Raw genomic sequence first — 14,498 nt, 5'->3', positions numbered from 1 at the left:
AAGATACCATTAAGCCAGGTGTGGTGGCACATACCCATAATTCCAGCCACTGGGGAGGCTGGGGCAGAAGGATCTTAAGTTCTAAGTACTTAATGAGAACCTGTCTCAATATAAAAAATAAAAAGGGGCTGGGGATGTAGCTCAGTGGTAGGGCACTCTTGTGTTCAGTCTCTAGTACAAAAAAATAAAAGGACAAATGGTCCAGAAAGTAATTTCTTCAAAGAAAATAAACGGTCAATAATAACCTGAAAAAATGCTCAATATCAGTAGTCACTAGAGAAATGGAAATCAAACTACAATGAAATACCACTTCATATCTACTAGGCTGGACATTATTATTCAAAAGATAGAAACAATCCAAATGTCCATTAATAAATGGGTACATCGTGGTACATATGCATTTAGCCTTAAAAAAGGAAATGAAGCACTGACACATGCCATGTACATGAACCACGAACACATTATGCTAAGTGAAGGAAGTCAGACACAAAAAGTCACAAATTGTATTGCTCTATTTACATGAACTATTTAGAATAGGTCAATCCAGAGGCAGAAAGCAGATTGGTGCTTCCCAGGGGATGCAGAAGAGAATAAAGGGGAGAAACTACTAAATGGGTAGAGACAAGTTATTCTTTTGGGTAAATGAAAATATTTTGTAACGAAATAGAGATGGTGGTTGCAAAACACTGTGCATGTATTAAATGCTAACGCACTATTAAAATGGTTAATTTTTGTTACATGAATATCATCTCAATAAAAGTTTTTTGAAATAAAAAAAGAAACTATGGTATTCACCTTTTCTTTCTTTCCCTTTTTTGTCTTCTCTGGTGGTGGCATTTTGGGAGCTGGTGGTGGTGGTGGTGTTGGAGGAGGAGGAGGAGGTGGAGGTGGTGGTGGTTCTATAATGGCAGTGGCTGGCACAGCACCTCGGGCCTGAGCTGGCTGTAATGAGGCAGAAGTCACTCCAATAGGGACAGAACATTCAGCATAACTCATAATTGTAGATGCAGCTGCAAGTCCAAGGTAATTTGACTGGAGGCTCATTCCTCTGGCCTGATGACCCATTCCTGCTGCTGGATGGCTAACCGATATTGCCTGGTGTCCAATCCCAGTAGCCTGGTGTCCAATCCCTGTTGTCTGGTGACCTAACAACAGAAAACAAAATACTATAAAAAGGACATCATGGCTGGGATTGTGGCTCAGTAGTAGAGTGCTTACCTAGTATATGTGATGCACTGGGTTTGATTCTCAGGACCACATATAAATAAATGAATAAAATAAAGGTCTATCAACATCTTAAATAAATAAATAAAAAAGGATACTGTCATAAGACCAGAAGCCAAAAAAAGAGAATTGGGGGTTAGATCACTCACAAAATGATTTTGATACATCTTTCCCTCAAAACACCAGTCATATTTGCTGGTAGCAAAATAATTTCTGAATATCTTGAAATTAAACACATAAATCACTGATGTATGCAAATGTACAAAAAACAATCTGGAAGGATACACCAAACCATTTTAATGATGGCTTTTAGTAAATGGAAGAAATGCATATAAGTAGTCTTTACAATCAAAAGTCTTTACTATTTCTTCGAGTTATGGCACCTGATACTAGAAATCAAAAAACACTACACTGAGAAAAACACACTTTAATAATCATGATGCTTACCTGTAGCTACAGCTGACTGGCTGTAGAGGACTGGAGAACTACCAATGGTAGCTGATCTCTGAACCACTGCAGTACTAATTTCTGTAGCTTTTCTCTTTATTGCTTTAGTGGAAGGAGAACTAGAGACGGTAGAATCAACTGAACTCTGAAACATAAATATTCTGGTCAGTGGTTGATGGCCACGGTTAAACATACTCTTCTAAAATAAAATGGAGTCAATCATGTTCTAGTCCTCACGAACAGCCAGAATGCTAAGGACATTACTTACCTGGTTAGTTACAACTGCTGGTTGTGCCGAAGGCTTCAAAGGAGTATCCTCCTCTGTTCCTGGTGCAGGAGGCTCCTCACTTCCCTCATCTTCCATCTCTACCTCCTGAATCTCACCATCTTCTACAGGAGGAGGTGGTGGTGGAGGAGGAGGAGGAGAATCTGGGGGTGGGGGTGGGGGTGGTGGCATTTCCAAGGGTAACGGAGGTTGAAGCACAGGCACATTTGACTGAAGGAGAGTCCAGAATGGAGTAAGTGGCATCAGTGATGATGAAGAAACTTGACCAGAAAAGGATTCTTTACAAAGAGAACCTATGAAAACAGACAGGAGTCAGGGAAAAAAAGCAAGACAAAATTTGCATCGATAATATGCATAGTAATGTTCAACTGATTTGAGAAAAACATCAATATCAACCTATACTGTGTTTCAGGGACTGGCTTCCCATTTCATAACAAAAATCTGACCCCTCTATACATCTATTGTATATTGGTATCACTGAAACAGTTAACAATTCAGTTCAAAATAACTTCCATGGGAAAGTTAATTTATGGCCCTCACAGCACCAGCTGTGTTATATTATTCTCTGGGTTCAGATTTATGAATAAGTAAATGAACAGCATCATTTACTCAATGAGAAATTGGGCATCTCAGTCTAGTTTGTTTTTTGTTTTGGTACCAGGGATTGAACCCAGGGGTGTTACCACTAAGCCACATCCCCAGCCCTTTTTTAAAACTACTTTTTGAGATAGGCTCTTGCCAAGTTCTTTAGGGCCTTGCTAAATTGCTGAGGCTGGTCTTGAACTTGTGATCCTCCTGCCTTAGCCTCCAAAATCCCTGGGATTACACGCATGTACCACCTGCCTGGCTGGAATATTTTTTATTTCAAAACAATGTTTCCAACATATACAAGACAATGCTCGAGGTTTTTTTTAGTCTCAAAAGTGAAAAGATAAGTGAAAAATGTACATATGTAATATTGACTCTATGTTTTGCTTTGAGTTGGGTAAGCAAGCTGGGGTGACAGAGAAGTCTATTTAAAACACTCACAAAAATTCTACCCACTTTGATTTACATTTTTTCCCCCTTTCTGGTACTGGGATTGAACCCAGGGGCACTTTACCACTTAGCTACATATCCAGATTTTTTTTTTTTATTTTCAACTTTGAGAGAGGGTCTCACCAAGTTTGCTCAGGGACTTGCTAAATTGCTGAGGTTGGCCTTGAACTTGTGATTCTCCTGCTTCAGCCTTCCGAGTTGCTGGGATTACAGGTGTGTGTCACTGCGCCAGGCTTGATTTACTAGTTTCAAAAAATTTTTTTAAGGTGTTACTGTTGACTCTGATTCCTTCCTATCTCTGTGTAAATTAAATTCATTTGTTAAACCACAGCAACAGAAGTGAGGTAATTTTTAGTTTTGTGATGATTTAAAGGGAAATTCAGGAGAACACATCTTCAAAATAAATGGTAATTCAGATTACTGAAGAAAGTATTAGAAGATGCAGAGGATATGAAATTTCTGTTGCTGAAGTTTGAGTTAAACTAACTGAGGTGGGTATGGTAGCACACACCTGTAATCCCAGCTACTCAGAAGGCTGAGGCAGAAGGATCACAAGTTCCAGGCCAGCATGGGCAACTTAATGGCAAAAGTACCCCTAGATTCAATCCTCTGTACAAAAAAAAAAAAAAAAAAAAAAAAAAATCCAAACCAGACAAAAACACCCACAAACAACAACTGAAAAGCTGCAGGATCAGCTTTTTTCTCAAATTTTGCAAAGCCACTGTTGAATGCTGTGGTTTCTGTTGGGAAAAGCTTTTAGAGATTAGAGAAAATAGTAGGATATACTTACTTGTAGCCTTCCCCATCCCTCTTTATCGTCAATAGGAAAGTTTCACAATATATGGGACTATTAGATATATATCCCAGGAATGTTGAGGGGATTTTCTCCCTAAAAACCATAGAATTTAGGAGTAGAAGAAACATGAAAAATCATCTAAGTTCAACTTCCTCATTTTTAAAAGGTAATGAAACCCAGGCAGGAACTGACTTGCCCAAGATCACATGGCTATTAGTGGCCAGACCAGAGACAGAACTCAGGTCTGACTCCTAATCTAGTGTTTTCTCTTTCACCAAGATTCCCTGATGAAATATCAGGAGTCCAAGAGCCTTAGAAATCTCTATCAAATATGCTCACTTCTCATGGAGTAGATATCCAGATGCAGTCTCTTGTCAAATTTCATGGTCAAAAGTAGTAGACTGACTAAAGGCTCTGTTATGAAGATATAATTTAAATCACATATTGGAAATATACTGCTTTGGCACTTGACAAGGTAAAATCCAGGTGACAAAAAGCCATTTAGCTTTTAGAGCAAATTTACTTTTAATAGAAACAGCAGATGATGCAGTGTGGAAATACTCTAAGATGATGATCCACACTGTTACCCTAATTATTTTGAGACATGACTTACGGAAAAAAAAAAATTTACCAGAAAACATGAATAGTTTTCGAGCTAAAGGAATTCAAATGACTCATTAAATTTTTGTACTTGGAATTAGGTAATACTAATTTATATACTAACTTTCAGACAAATGAAATCTGGGTATCGCCAGGAAGCCTACATTATAAAACAGGATATCAAGATTACATCAGAACTAAGGCAATAAACCTGGAGGATTAGTGACTTAGTTAGTAATTAAGAATTAAACATTCTTGTACTAAACTAGCTATGACAAAGAGTGGACAAGTAAGTATGTCAGATTTGATGACACTGGTATGTTTAAGATGGTGACATGCTGCTATGAGAGGAATTCATGGAAACAGTAGGTTCAGGGTTAATAATGTGATTTATTTGATCACCTCCAACAAATCTAGGGAGAATTAACATTGTATAAATATGAGATTAAACCACATTTGGTAAATTCAGCCACAAATGAGCATTTTTAGAAGATGTAAATCTCAAACTAAGTTTACTCAAAACATACAAGCTGTATCTTAAACAATGATAATTATTTCTTTCAGCTTAAGTACAAAGAACTTCAAGAAATCCCAGGTATGAATATTGCAGATGTCTATTATAATGATGCTTACATTTGTTTCTAAATTTAATCCAGTTGGTATTTTTGCTATTTAAGAAAACATTTGCCAGGAATGGTGGCACATGCCTATTACCCCAGCAACTTAGGAAGGTGAGGCTGGAGGATCACAAGTTCAGGGTGAACTTCAGCAACTTAACGAGAACCTATCTAAATAAATAAATAGCACTGGGGATGTGGCTCAGTGGTAGGTACTCCTGGGTTCAATCCCCAGTACCACAAAGAAAGAGACGCAAGTATTGAATTCTGAAGTCCGAGAAGAGATTAAAATGGTACAAAGCTTTTACCACATGCTAAAAGTTTTTAAAACTATTAAGGATAGAATAGTGTGAGGATACAAATTTTTAATTCTAGGCTTTTTTTTTTTTTTTTTTGTTACTAGGGATCAAACTCAGGGGTGCTTAACCACTGAATCACATCTCCAGCCCTTTTTTCTGTATTTTTTATTTAAAGACTGGGTCTCACCGAGTTGCTTAGGGCTTCACCAAGTTGCTGAGGCTGGCTTTGAACTCACGATCCTCCTTTTGTCAGCCTCCTGAGCTACTGGGATTACAAGTGTGTCACTGCACCCAGCCTAGTTATCTTAATTTCTATTTATAGGGAGTTTTATTTACCCTCAAAGAATAATTAATGCTTAGTATTTTGAATCAATAAGTTTAGCAATATAACACAAGAAACTATATGAAAAATAGTTTTATAGATTAAAAAGAGAGCTAAATTAAAAAAAAAATTTTGATGGACTTTTATTTATTTTTATGTGGTGGTAAGAATCGAACCCAGTGCCTCACACATACTAGGCAAGTGCTCCACCACTGATCCACAACCCCAGCCCAAGACAGCTAAATTTAATCTAAATGAATAAGCCCCGTTAGAAATACGTTACATAGCTTGAAATATCCGAATTTAGAAACATGATGTTAAATTCAAATAGTGAAATGATGAATAAGGATTAAAAATGAAATAAAACTTAAAACATCCTTGGCTCCTTAAAATGCAGTAATTTCTCTCTCTTCTTTTTTCCTGCGATGCAAAGGATTGAACTCCAGGTTTTCCAACATAATTGCCAATTACTCTACTACTGAGCTATACCTCTAGGCCTCAATCTTTTTCTTTCTTTCTTTTTTATTTTTTTAAAGCAGTACTGGGGACTGAACCCAGGGCCGTGCACATGCTATGTAAGCACTCTAACACTAAAGTACATCCCTCATCTGCCAATCTTTTTCTTTTAATTTTTTAGAGACAGAACCTGTAGGTACCTGTTTATATTGAGGTGCAACCTGCATGGAAGGGGACCCAGTGTGGGAAAAATGTTAACATATGACAAAGTTGTGTGCCACACTTGCACAGGGTGATCTTCTCTGTATTGTTTCATTTTTAAGTATATGTGCTACTGAAGCAAGCACCCAATTTTGCTTTTATAAAGGTGGTATTAGTCCTTGCTAAGCCAACAAAGAGCATATGTATATTATATACTCTCTTCAGAGGCTTACAGCAGTAGTAATCAGTACTACTTTTAAAGTTCACAGACCTTGTATAATATTTGGATTTTATTTAGATCAAGTTTATCATACTAGATCTACCTTTTGCCAGACAGTACCAACAGATGTGTCATCCATGAAAAGGAAGAAAACCAGTTTAAGGTACAACTCTAAAGTATACATAGTACACTTCAGAGTTTGTAACTGTATTTAACTTTGAAACTTATAAGATAGGGACATTAGACTATGGTCAGGAATAGAATTACCAGTAGAACTATTAGCAACTCTTTTCACTCCATTAATTAATAAAAAAGCAAAGAAAGGGAAAAAAAACCACTATCAAGCATGTCTATCATTTGTTATCAAAAGAGGGGCAAAGGACTGGGGATATAGCTCAGTTGGTAGAGTGCCTGCCTCACATGGCACAAGGCCCTGGGTTCAATCCCCAGCACCACAAAAAAATTTAAAAAGGGGTGCGGGGGAAAGTATACAAAAGAAAATCTCATCGTGAAAAAGGAAGTGAAATACTCTGTAACATGAGAAAATATACTTTTTTGAAATATGAAGTAGAATAAAACCACCTTTTTGCTATGTAAATTTAAAATGACCACTAGAGTCTGATGTGGCTTTTTTGTAGGCTATTTAAGAAGTCAACAAAATCATTTTGTATAGGACCTGAACTTTTACATGAGGATCAAGAAACTAGTAGAATACAAAGCATCATTTTTGAAAGGCAGAAGACAAAAGAATTCAGTTCTTCACTTCCTAGGTCACCAGCAAATTTCACCTCTTTTTATTTTTAAAGGTCTATGACTTTAGAAAGCATTCCATAGTCTCTTGCCTACACATGTCACTTTAACAAATAAAGACTATTTTCTTAAGATCAAAGGTTATCATCGTTTTGTCTCTGCTTCATTATTCATTTTTATTGGTTATTCAAGAAAAACAGACTTGGGGGGAAGAAACAAATCTTCTAAAAGTACTGATCAAATTTATAGCTCCTAAGAGCTAATTAATTAGAGGGGCTGGGGTCATAGCTCAGTGGTAGATCTGTGTGTGAGGCACTGGGTTTGATCCTTAGCAGCACATAAAAACATAAACAATAACAAAAAAATAAAGGTATTGTGTCTATCTACAATAAATTTTTTTTTTTTAAAGAGCTAATTAGAGTTGCAGACTAACTGAGGAACTATAAAAGTCTATTTATCAAAAAGAAAAGAAGTACAAGGGCTGGGGTTATAGCTCAGTATTAGAGCACTGGCCTAGCATGTCCAGGGCCCTGGGTGCAATCCCCAGCACTGGGAGGGGGGAAAAAAAAAGCATATAACCAACCAAATTTCTTGAAGGACACCCTTAATAGGATGAGTCATTCTACTTGATCATTTAGTATATGGTGGGCAATTTTCATTATCAATGATTTGGCTTCTCTGAAACTAATACAGTACTAGTTTCACAGCATTTCTTCCTATCATTTTGATTTTTACCAATGATACCTGATGAGACTACTGGAGTTGAGAAATGAGGTTGTAAAATCAATAGACTAGGTGATCTAGTGGAATGTAGAACGAATCTCATATTATCACACTACATAGACATAGTAGTACATAGTTCAATTATCTAGTACCTTGTCATTACTATTCCATGTCTTTGGGACGTGACAGAATGATTATAGGAAATTTTTTTATTTTTAATGTGTATTTTTTCAAAGTATTATTTAACAGTTCAGTAAAATTGTACTCATTAACTGATGGGGTAATGTGATGTTTGATATGTGGGATTTTTTAAAATTCAATTTTAATAGTTCATCTTTTCATTTTGAGGCAGTCTGATATATAGTATTCTCATCTGCAACTAGTGACTATCTTCATATCGTTTCTTTTCTTTTTTTGGTACCAGGGATTGAACCCAGGAGCATTTTACTATTGAGCCACATCCCAGCTCTCTTATATTTTTATTTTGAGACAGGGTCTCGATAAGTTGCTGAGGCTGGTTTCGAACTCACAATCCTCCCTAAGACTCTCCAGCCACTGGGATTACAGGCATGTGCCACTGTACCTGGCTGCCATAATTTCTTTCAGTATAACTCATGCATTATTTGAATATGAGCCACTTTTTTTCCAATTGGTGATGTTAACATGATACAAATTAATTTCCTTTATAATATTTGTCTTTTTATCTAAAATCCTCATTGTCCAAGTAGCACAGAGTAAATTATCCCACCTGTTGAATTCTCAGAGGATTCTGTAGAATTTGAATCAGTGCCAGTTTTGTCTTTCAAGGTTGGTTTAGGAAGAGTCTCATCTCTATTTTCTTGCGCTTGGTTTTCTTCCTCCTCCTCCTCACCATCTGGGAACTCCCACTGAGACTCGCCCGACTGTTCGTTTACATAGAAATATCGTCTATGATCCCTAAATTACAAGAAAGAAAACACATGTTTTAAAATCCATTCTCCTACAAAGACACATTCATTTGGTCCTGTCCCAGGACAGCAGTCTGCTCTCACAGGGACGAACCTCTTCTTATGGACTGCTATTCACAAAGGCAACAAAGAGCTTTGACAACTGAGGATGGAGAACCAAGGATAATTCAAAGCTTTTTGCACTGCCAGCAGCTCTGTGAATACAGCCCTGAGCCCTCTCACTCCAACAGATGACTTAGACAACATTTTTTTTTGTTTTTTGCCAATACATAACAGGGTTCCAAGTTTCATTAATGAAGGGACTCAATCGCCTAGAACACTAATTTCCCTTCCAAAGAAGAGAACAACGAAGTTTGTGAAAGGTGACTCTTCCCCTCTTGGACCGTGGAATTCACATTTCATATTCTTGATATCAAACACAGTGAAAGCTAAAGAGAGGGAGAGGATCTGGGAGCTGAAAAATAAAAGAGCAAAGATTTCAAATAATGAAAAAAAAAAAATCAAGAAAAGCCAAATATAAAAAGAAATGTTTTCATCTGACCTGCTGGCAGAGGATAGTAATCTTGTTCTTCATTCACATCTTCAGTCACGAAGTTTTCCTTAACTTCACCGAGGTTAATCAGGAGTAGTTGCTTCCAGAGGTCCTGTAAAGCGCACAGAGCTCTCGCATGCGCTTAACCCCCAAGCCCGCCCTACTCCGTGCAACACTCTGGAGTAAAAACCGGCTTTGTCCAATCTTGGGAAAAAATCCGTTACATGGAACACTTTAAACATTGCTTTTTGTTTCTCCAATGTGTGGCTGGCCCAGACTCTGCTTGCGATGCTTTGCCTGCCCAGCATCGCTAACTGCAGCTGCTTTCAGTCTCCAGACAGGCTGTCATGTCGTCAGGTGGTGGTGATCACAAATCATGTCTGAGATGTCAAAGGTGAAAGGTGAAAAGGGGAGAAGAGTGCGTACCTGTCCCAGTGGCAGGACCAGCCTTTAGGAGTGGCGTTTATTTCATACTGTTTTAGTTGTTCTGCTGCATCCTGAAGTTTTCGTTTAAGGTAGTTTCCATTAAGAGCCCCTTCCCGCCAGTCTGCAATTCGAGTCTAGAATTGATGGAGACAGAAAAAAAAAAAATTTATCATGATATCAGGAGATAGAGGTAAAAGGAACATAAACCTACTCTGAGATAGTACTGCTATACTCCAGCAGAAGGCTAGACCAAAGAGAATGAGAAATCCCATCTTTTGTTGTTGTTGCTGTTGTATTGGGGATCACATATAAGGGCACTCTACCACTGAGCTACATTCTTAGCCCCTGCTTTTTTTTTTCCTTCAAGACAAGGTCTTTGCCCAGTTTGGAGTCAAACTTGTGATCCTCCTGCCTTGGCCTCCTGAGTTACTGGTGTGTGCACCACCATATCTGGCTGAAATTCCACCTTAATTTCATAAAACAAACTTATTTGCATTGTTGTGTTCTAAGAAAAGGGAACCTGATTCCAGTTTATTTTTACACTGCTAACTTTCCACTATTTTTGAAAATGAGTAGCAGTTCTGTGTTCCTCTTTGGATTTTATCAAGATTGATTACCCACCTATGATTTGAATTTTTACTTTACTTTTGTGGTCTGGGGATGAAGCCAGGGATGCTGTATAACTCAGCTAAATCTCCAGCCCATTTTATTTTGAGAAAGGGGACTCACTAAATTGCCCAGGTCACCCTGGAACTTATAATCCTCCTGATTCATCTGCCCAAGTCACCACCATGACCAGTACATTAACTTTTCCCCCCGCTTGGTAGATGAATCTTTCAATTTGATATAACTTAGTAATCAAAATTAAAGATTCAGTTTTGGGTGGGGGACCAGAGACACAGAGAAGTGGGGGAAGGGAAGAGATCCCGACTCAAAATAAAAAATAAAAAAGGGCTGGGATGCTGGGCACAGTGGGACAGGCCTGTAATCCCAGCGACTCGGGAGGCTGAGATGGGCAGATCATGAGTTCAAAGATAGCCTCAGGAACTCAGTGAAACTCTGTCTCTAAATAAAATACAAAATAGGATCTGGGGATGTGGCTGAGTGGTTGAGTGCCTGAGTTCAATCCCTGGTATCCCCCCCAAAAGCGGGGGAGGGCCTAGGATGGGTCTTGGGGTTGTAGCTCAGTGATAGAGTGCTTGCCTAGCACGTATGAGGCACTGGGTTCAATCCTCAGTACCACATAAGCTTAAATTAAAAAAACAAAAAAACAAAAAAACATTTTTTTTTTTAAAAAAGGGCTGGGATGTGGCTCAGTGGTAAAGCACCCTTGAGTTTATTCCTCAGTACCTACCAACCAACCAACCAATAAAGAGTTGGCAATGTGTTTCAGTGGTAAAGCATCTCTGGGTTCAATACCTAGCACCAAACAAAAAGCATATGCCCACTGATGGTGCTGCAAGTATCATCATTATAAACAAACTCTTAGTACAGCAAGACAGTAAGTAAGCAAGACAGATTCCTAACACACAGCATATCATACAAACACTGTTTAAACCAAAAATGATGAAATTACCTCAGTCTGTAAGAGCAGCACGTGAAAGTTGGAGATGGACTGTCTATTAATGCCTAGGAATTCAAATTTACTAGTCAGGGTATTTGCCAGTTCTCCAATTTGAAACTGCAATGCAAGTGGGGAGAGGGACAGGAAATGAAAAGCAGATCAGCATTATTTCTTTTATCATGTGAAATCTTTAATTTATTGTTATAGATCCTAGAAACATGAATCTTGGACTGAGATGTAGCTCACTGGTAGAGCACCTATTCAGCACGCACAAGGGCCCGAGTTCAGTCTGAGTGCTACAAAGAAAAAAATGAGTCTGCCTATAGAAAGTCCCTTTGAACAGCAGCATCTCGCTATGCAGAAGATAAAATTCTATTTTATAGTTGAAAAAAAATCCACATTAACAGTGATAAATAATGACGGTCTACAGGAATCAAATACTTATCTACTCACGTTGTCGTAATACATACTAATGCAATAAGGAATTCAACAGTTAAAAATAGATCTTAATCTTAATAAAAAACAAAATCATAGAAAGAATAATTAGAATTGTGGTTACCAGGGGCTGGAGCAACAGGGAAATGGATATGTTGGTCAAAGAGTATAAACTTACAGTTATAAAATAAATTCTGAGAATCTACTAATATAGCACAGTGAATACAGTTAATGCTGTATTGTTGGCCAAGTGCAATGGCGCATGCCTATAGTCCCAGGGCCTGGGGAGGCTGAGGTAGGAAGATCACAAGTTCCAGAGCAGCCTTAGCAACTTAGGCCCTAAGCAACTCAAACAAGAAAAACCTGTATTGTTTAACTGAAATTTGTTGAGAGGATCTAAAATGTTCTTACCATCCCCCCTCAAAAATAAAGAAACCTATGAGGTAATGGGTAGGTTAATTAGCTGCTTTGTGGTAATCATAGCACACTGTATACATTTAACAAAACATTGCAGTGTAATACACAGAAATACATAATAAATGTAAATATATAATTTTCGTAATTTATGCCTCAATAAAGCTAAGAAAAGAAAAAGACAGGGGCTGAGGATATAGCTCAGTTGGTAGAGTGCTTGCCTGTCCTGCACAAGGCCCTGGGTTCAATCCCCAGCACTGCAAAAAAATAAAGAAAAAGATCCTAAATGATGTAACTCTATTGACCAAATTTTCATTTACTCATTACTAAAGGCTTATACTAGCTGTAGGGGTTCCAGGCTAGCTCAGGTGCAGGTAAGGGCCGCGGAGTCAAGACCTCCAGACTCCAGGAGTTGGGTGAAAGCAGGCTTGTGGCGAGCAGCCTGTAAACTCATTTATTATGAAATAGCCATACATTTTATAGATTTCTTGCCCAAACACAATGTGCCACGGGGGATCAGACCACCAGGCTCCTATACAGGTTCCCTTGGTAACACCAGGTCAATGTGGGGCAGTTGTTTACTTTCCTAGGGAGGAGAAGTGGAATGCTCCTCCCTGCAAGTTTACCCACTTGAGACATTAACTGCTGCGAGCCAAGAACTAGGATTTCTCCCAACAATTAGCACAGGATAAAGCCTTAAATAAATTCTTAAGCACCTTCTACATGGTTGAACACTAACTGGTGATTAAATTATAAAGTCAAAAGAACATACAGAATATAAGATGGTTTAACAGACCACCTTAAAAAGTCAATACAGTAGATCCTCTATATCTATATTCAACCAAGAATATAGATTGAAACTATTCAAAAAACAGTTCGCTCTGTATAGAACATAAACTTCCTCTTCTTGTCATTATTCCCTAAGCAATACATTTCAACTATTTACACAGCATTTACATCGTATTAAGTATTATAAGTAATTCGGAGGTGATTTAAATAAAGTATATGTGAGGTGGTGTATGCCTGTTATCTATCACGAGCTTGAGACCAGTCTGGGCAAGGACCTGTCTCAAAAACAAAAAAGATAAAGGGTGGTAGTACTCTTCTGGGTTCAATGCCCAGTACTGTAATAAATAAATGAACAAATAAATAAAGCATACAGAAGGATCTGTATAGATTATATGCAAATAATGCACTAATTTATACAAAGACTTGAACTAAGCAAATTTCAATGAATTCAGCGGGGGGATCCTATAATCAATTCCCTACTGATACTGAGGGATGATAGTATTTACCTGATTCAATTTTCCACAAGAAATTACATTAGGAATGTGATTAGAAGCAAATCTGCCTTCGTTTAAAGACAAGTCTTTCCACACATGAATTATATTTAACTTTTAGTCTTTTAAGAACTTCCAAACCAGAGAAGCTTCCATATTTACGCACACACACACACGCACTTTTTTTTTTTTTGCAGTGTTGGAAGTGGAACCTAGGGCTTTCAGCATGCTAGGTAAGCACTGTACCACTAAGCTACATCCCTAGTATTGAGAATTACTAAGAAGCCAATACCGATAAGCTACTACTACTTTCCAAAGGCGGCTATCTGCAAACTAAGTAATTAAGCACTTTGAATTTTCAGGTAAGTTCTCAGCACCAAGCGAGCCCTGTAATTCCTTATTTCAGTCTTGTGACTGTTTTACCTTATAAAATGAAAAAAATAGGTTTAAACAGTAAAGCTTTATTACTTGCTAATACAAAGTAGTTTAAAGGTTGACCTTTAAAAAAATTTGTCAATTTACATTAAGAGATATACTTACTTTCAAATCCTGTTCTTCTTCTACTTTAGGTGCTGTTTGTACTTTTATTTTCTCTGAGGATTCTTCCGCTTCAATCTCTTTGTCGGAATTTTCATCAATTTTTTCTGAATTTTCAGCACCAACTGCTAAAAAGGAAAACATGAAATTAAACCAAAAGAACCTACACTAAAAGAGCCCCAATTCAGGCACGGTGGTGCACACTTGGAATCCCAGGAACTCGGGAGGCTGAGGCAGGAGGATCTTAAGTTCAAATGTTGCCTAAGCAACTTAGGTCCTGAGCAACTCAGCAAGACCATCAATCTGTAATAAAATATAAAAAAGAGCTGGGGATGTGGCTCAGTAGTTAAGTGCCCCTGGATTTAACGCCTAGTACCAGAGGGG

At 37.9% G+C, this 14,498-nt stretch overlaps 1 protein-coding gene across 8 annotated transcripts in view; it reads right to left on the bottom strand.

The window, feature by feature from the left end:
• The window catches only part of FNBP4 (formin binding protein 4), a 36,387-nt gene that overhangs the window by 5,964 nt on the left and 15,925 nt on the right, over positions 1-14,498 (bottom strand). Inside the window, exons 9-15 of one of the 8 annotated variants that reach the window (XM_079105022.1) lie at positions 14,118-14,239; positions 11,461-11,565; positions 9,885-10,018; positions 8,728-8,915; positions 1,940-2,250; positions 1,672-1,816; positions 796-1,145 (exon numbers count right to left, since the gene is read on the bottom strand). In XM_079105022.1, coding sequence (XP_078961148.1) covers positions 796-1,145; positions 1,672-1,816; positions 1,940-2,250; positions 8,728-8,915; positions 9,885-10,018; positions 11,461-11,565; positions 14,118-14,239 — 1,355 coding nt within the window. The other 7 variants (XM_079105021.1, XM_079105024.1, XM_079105023.1 and 4 more) reach the window with 7 other exon arrangements.

Source organism: Sciurus vulgaris (genome assembly GCF_902686455.1).
Source record: "Sciurus vulgaris genome assembly, chromosome: 11".
NCBI lineage: Eukaryota > Metazoa > Chordata > Mammalia > Rodentia > Sciuridae > Sciurus > Sciurus vulgaris.
The sequence above is the reverse complement of the archived record's forward strand: the minus strand, read 5'-3'. Positions and strand labels throughout refer to the sequence as shown.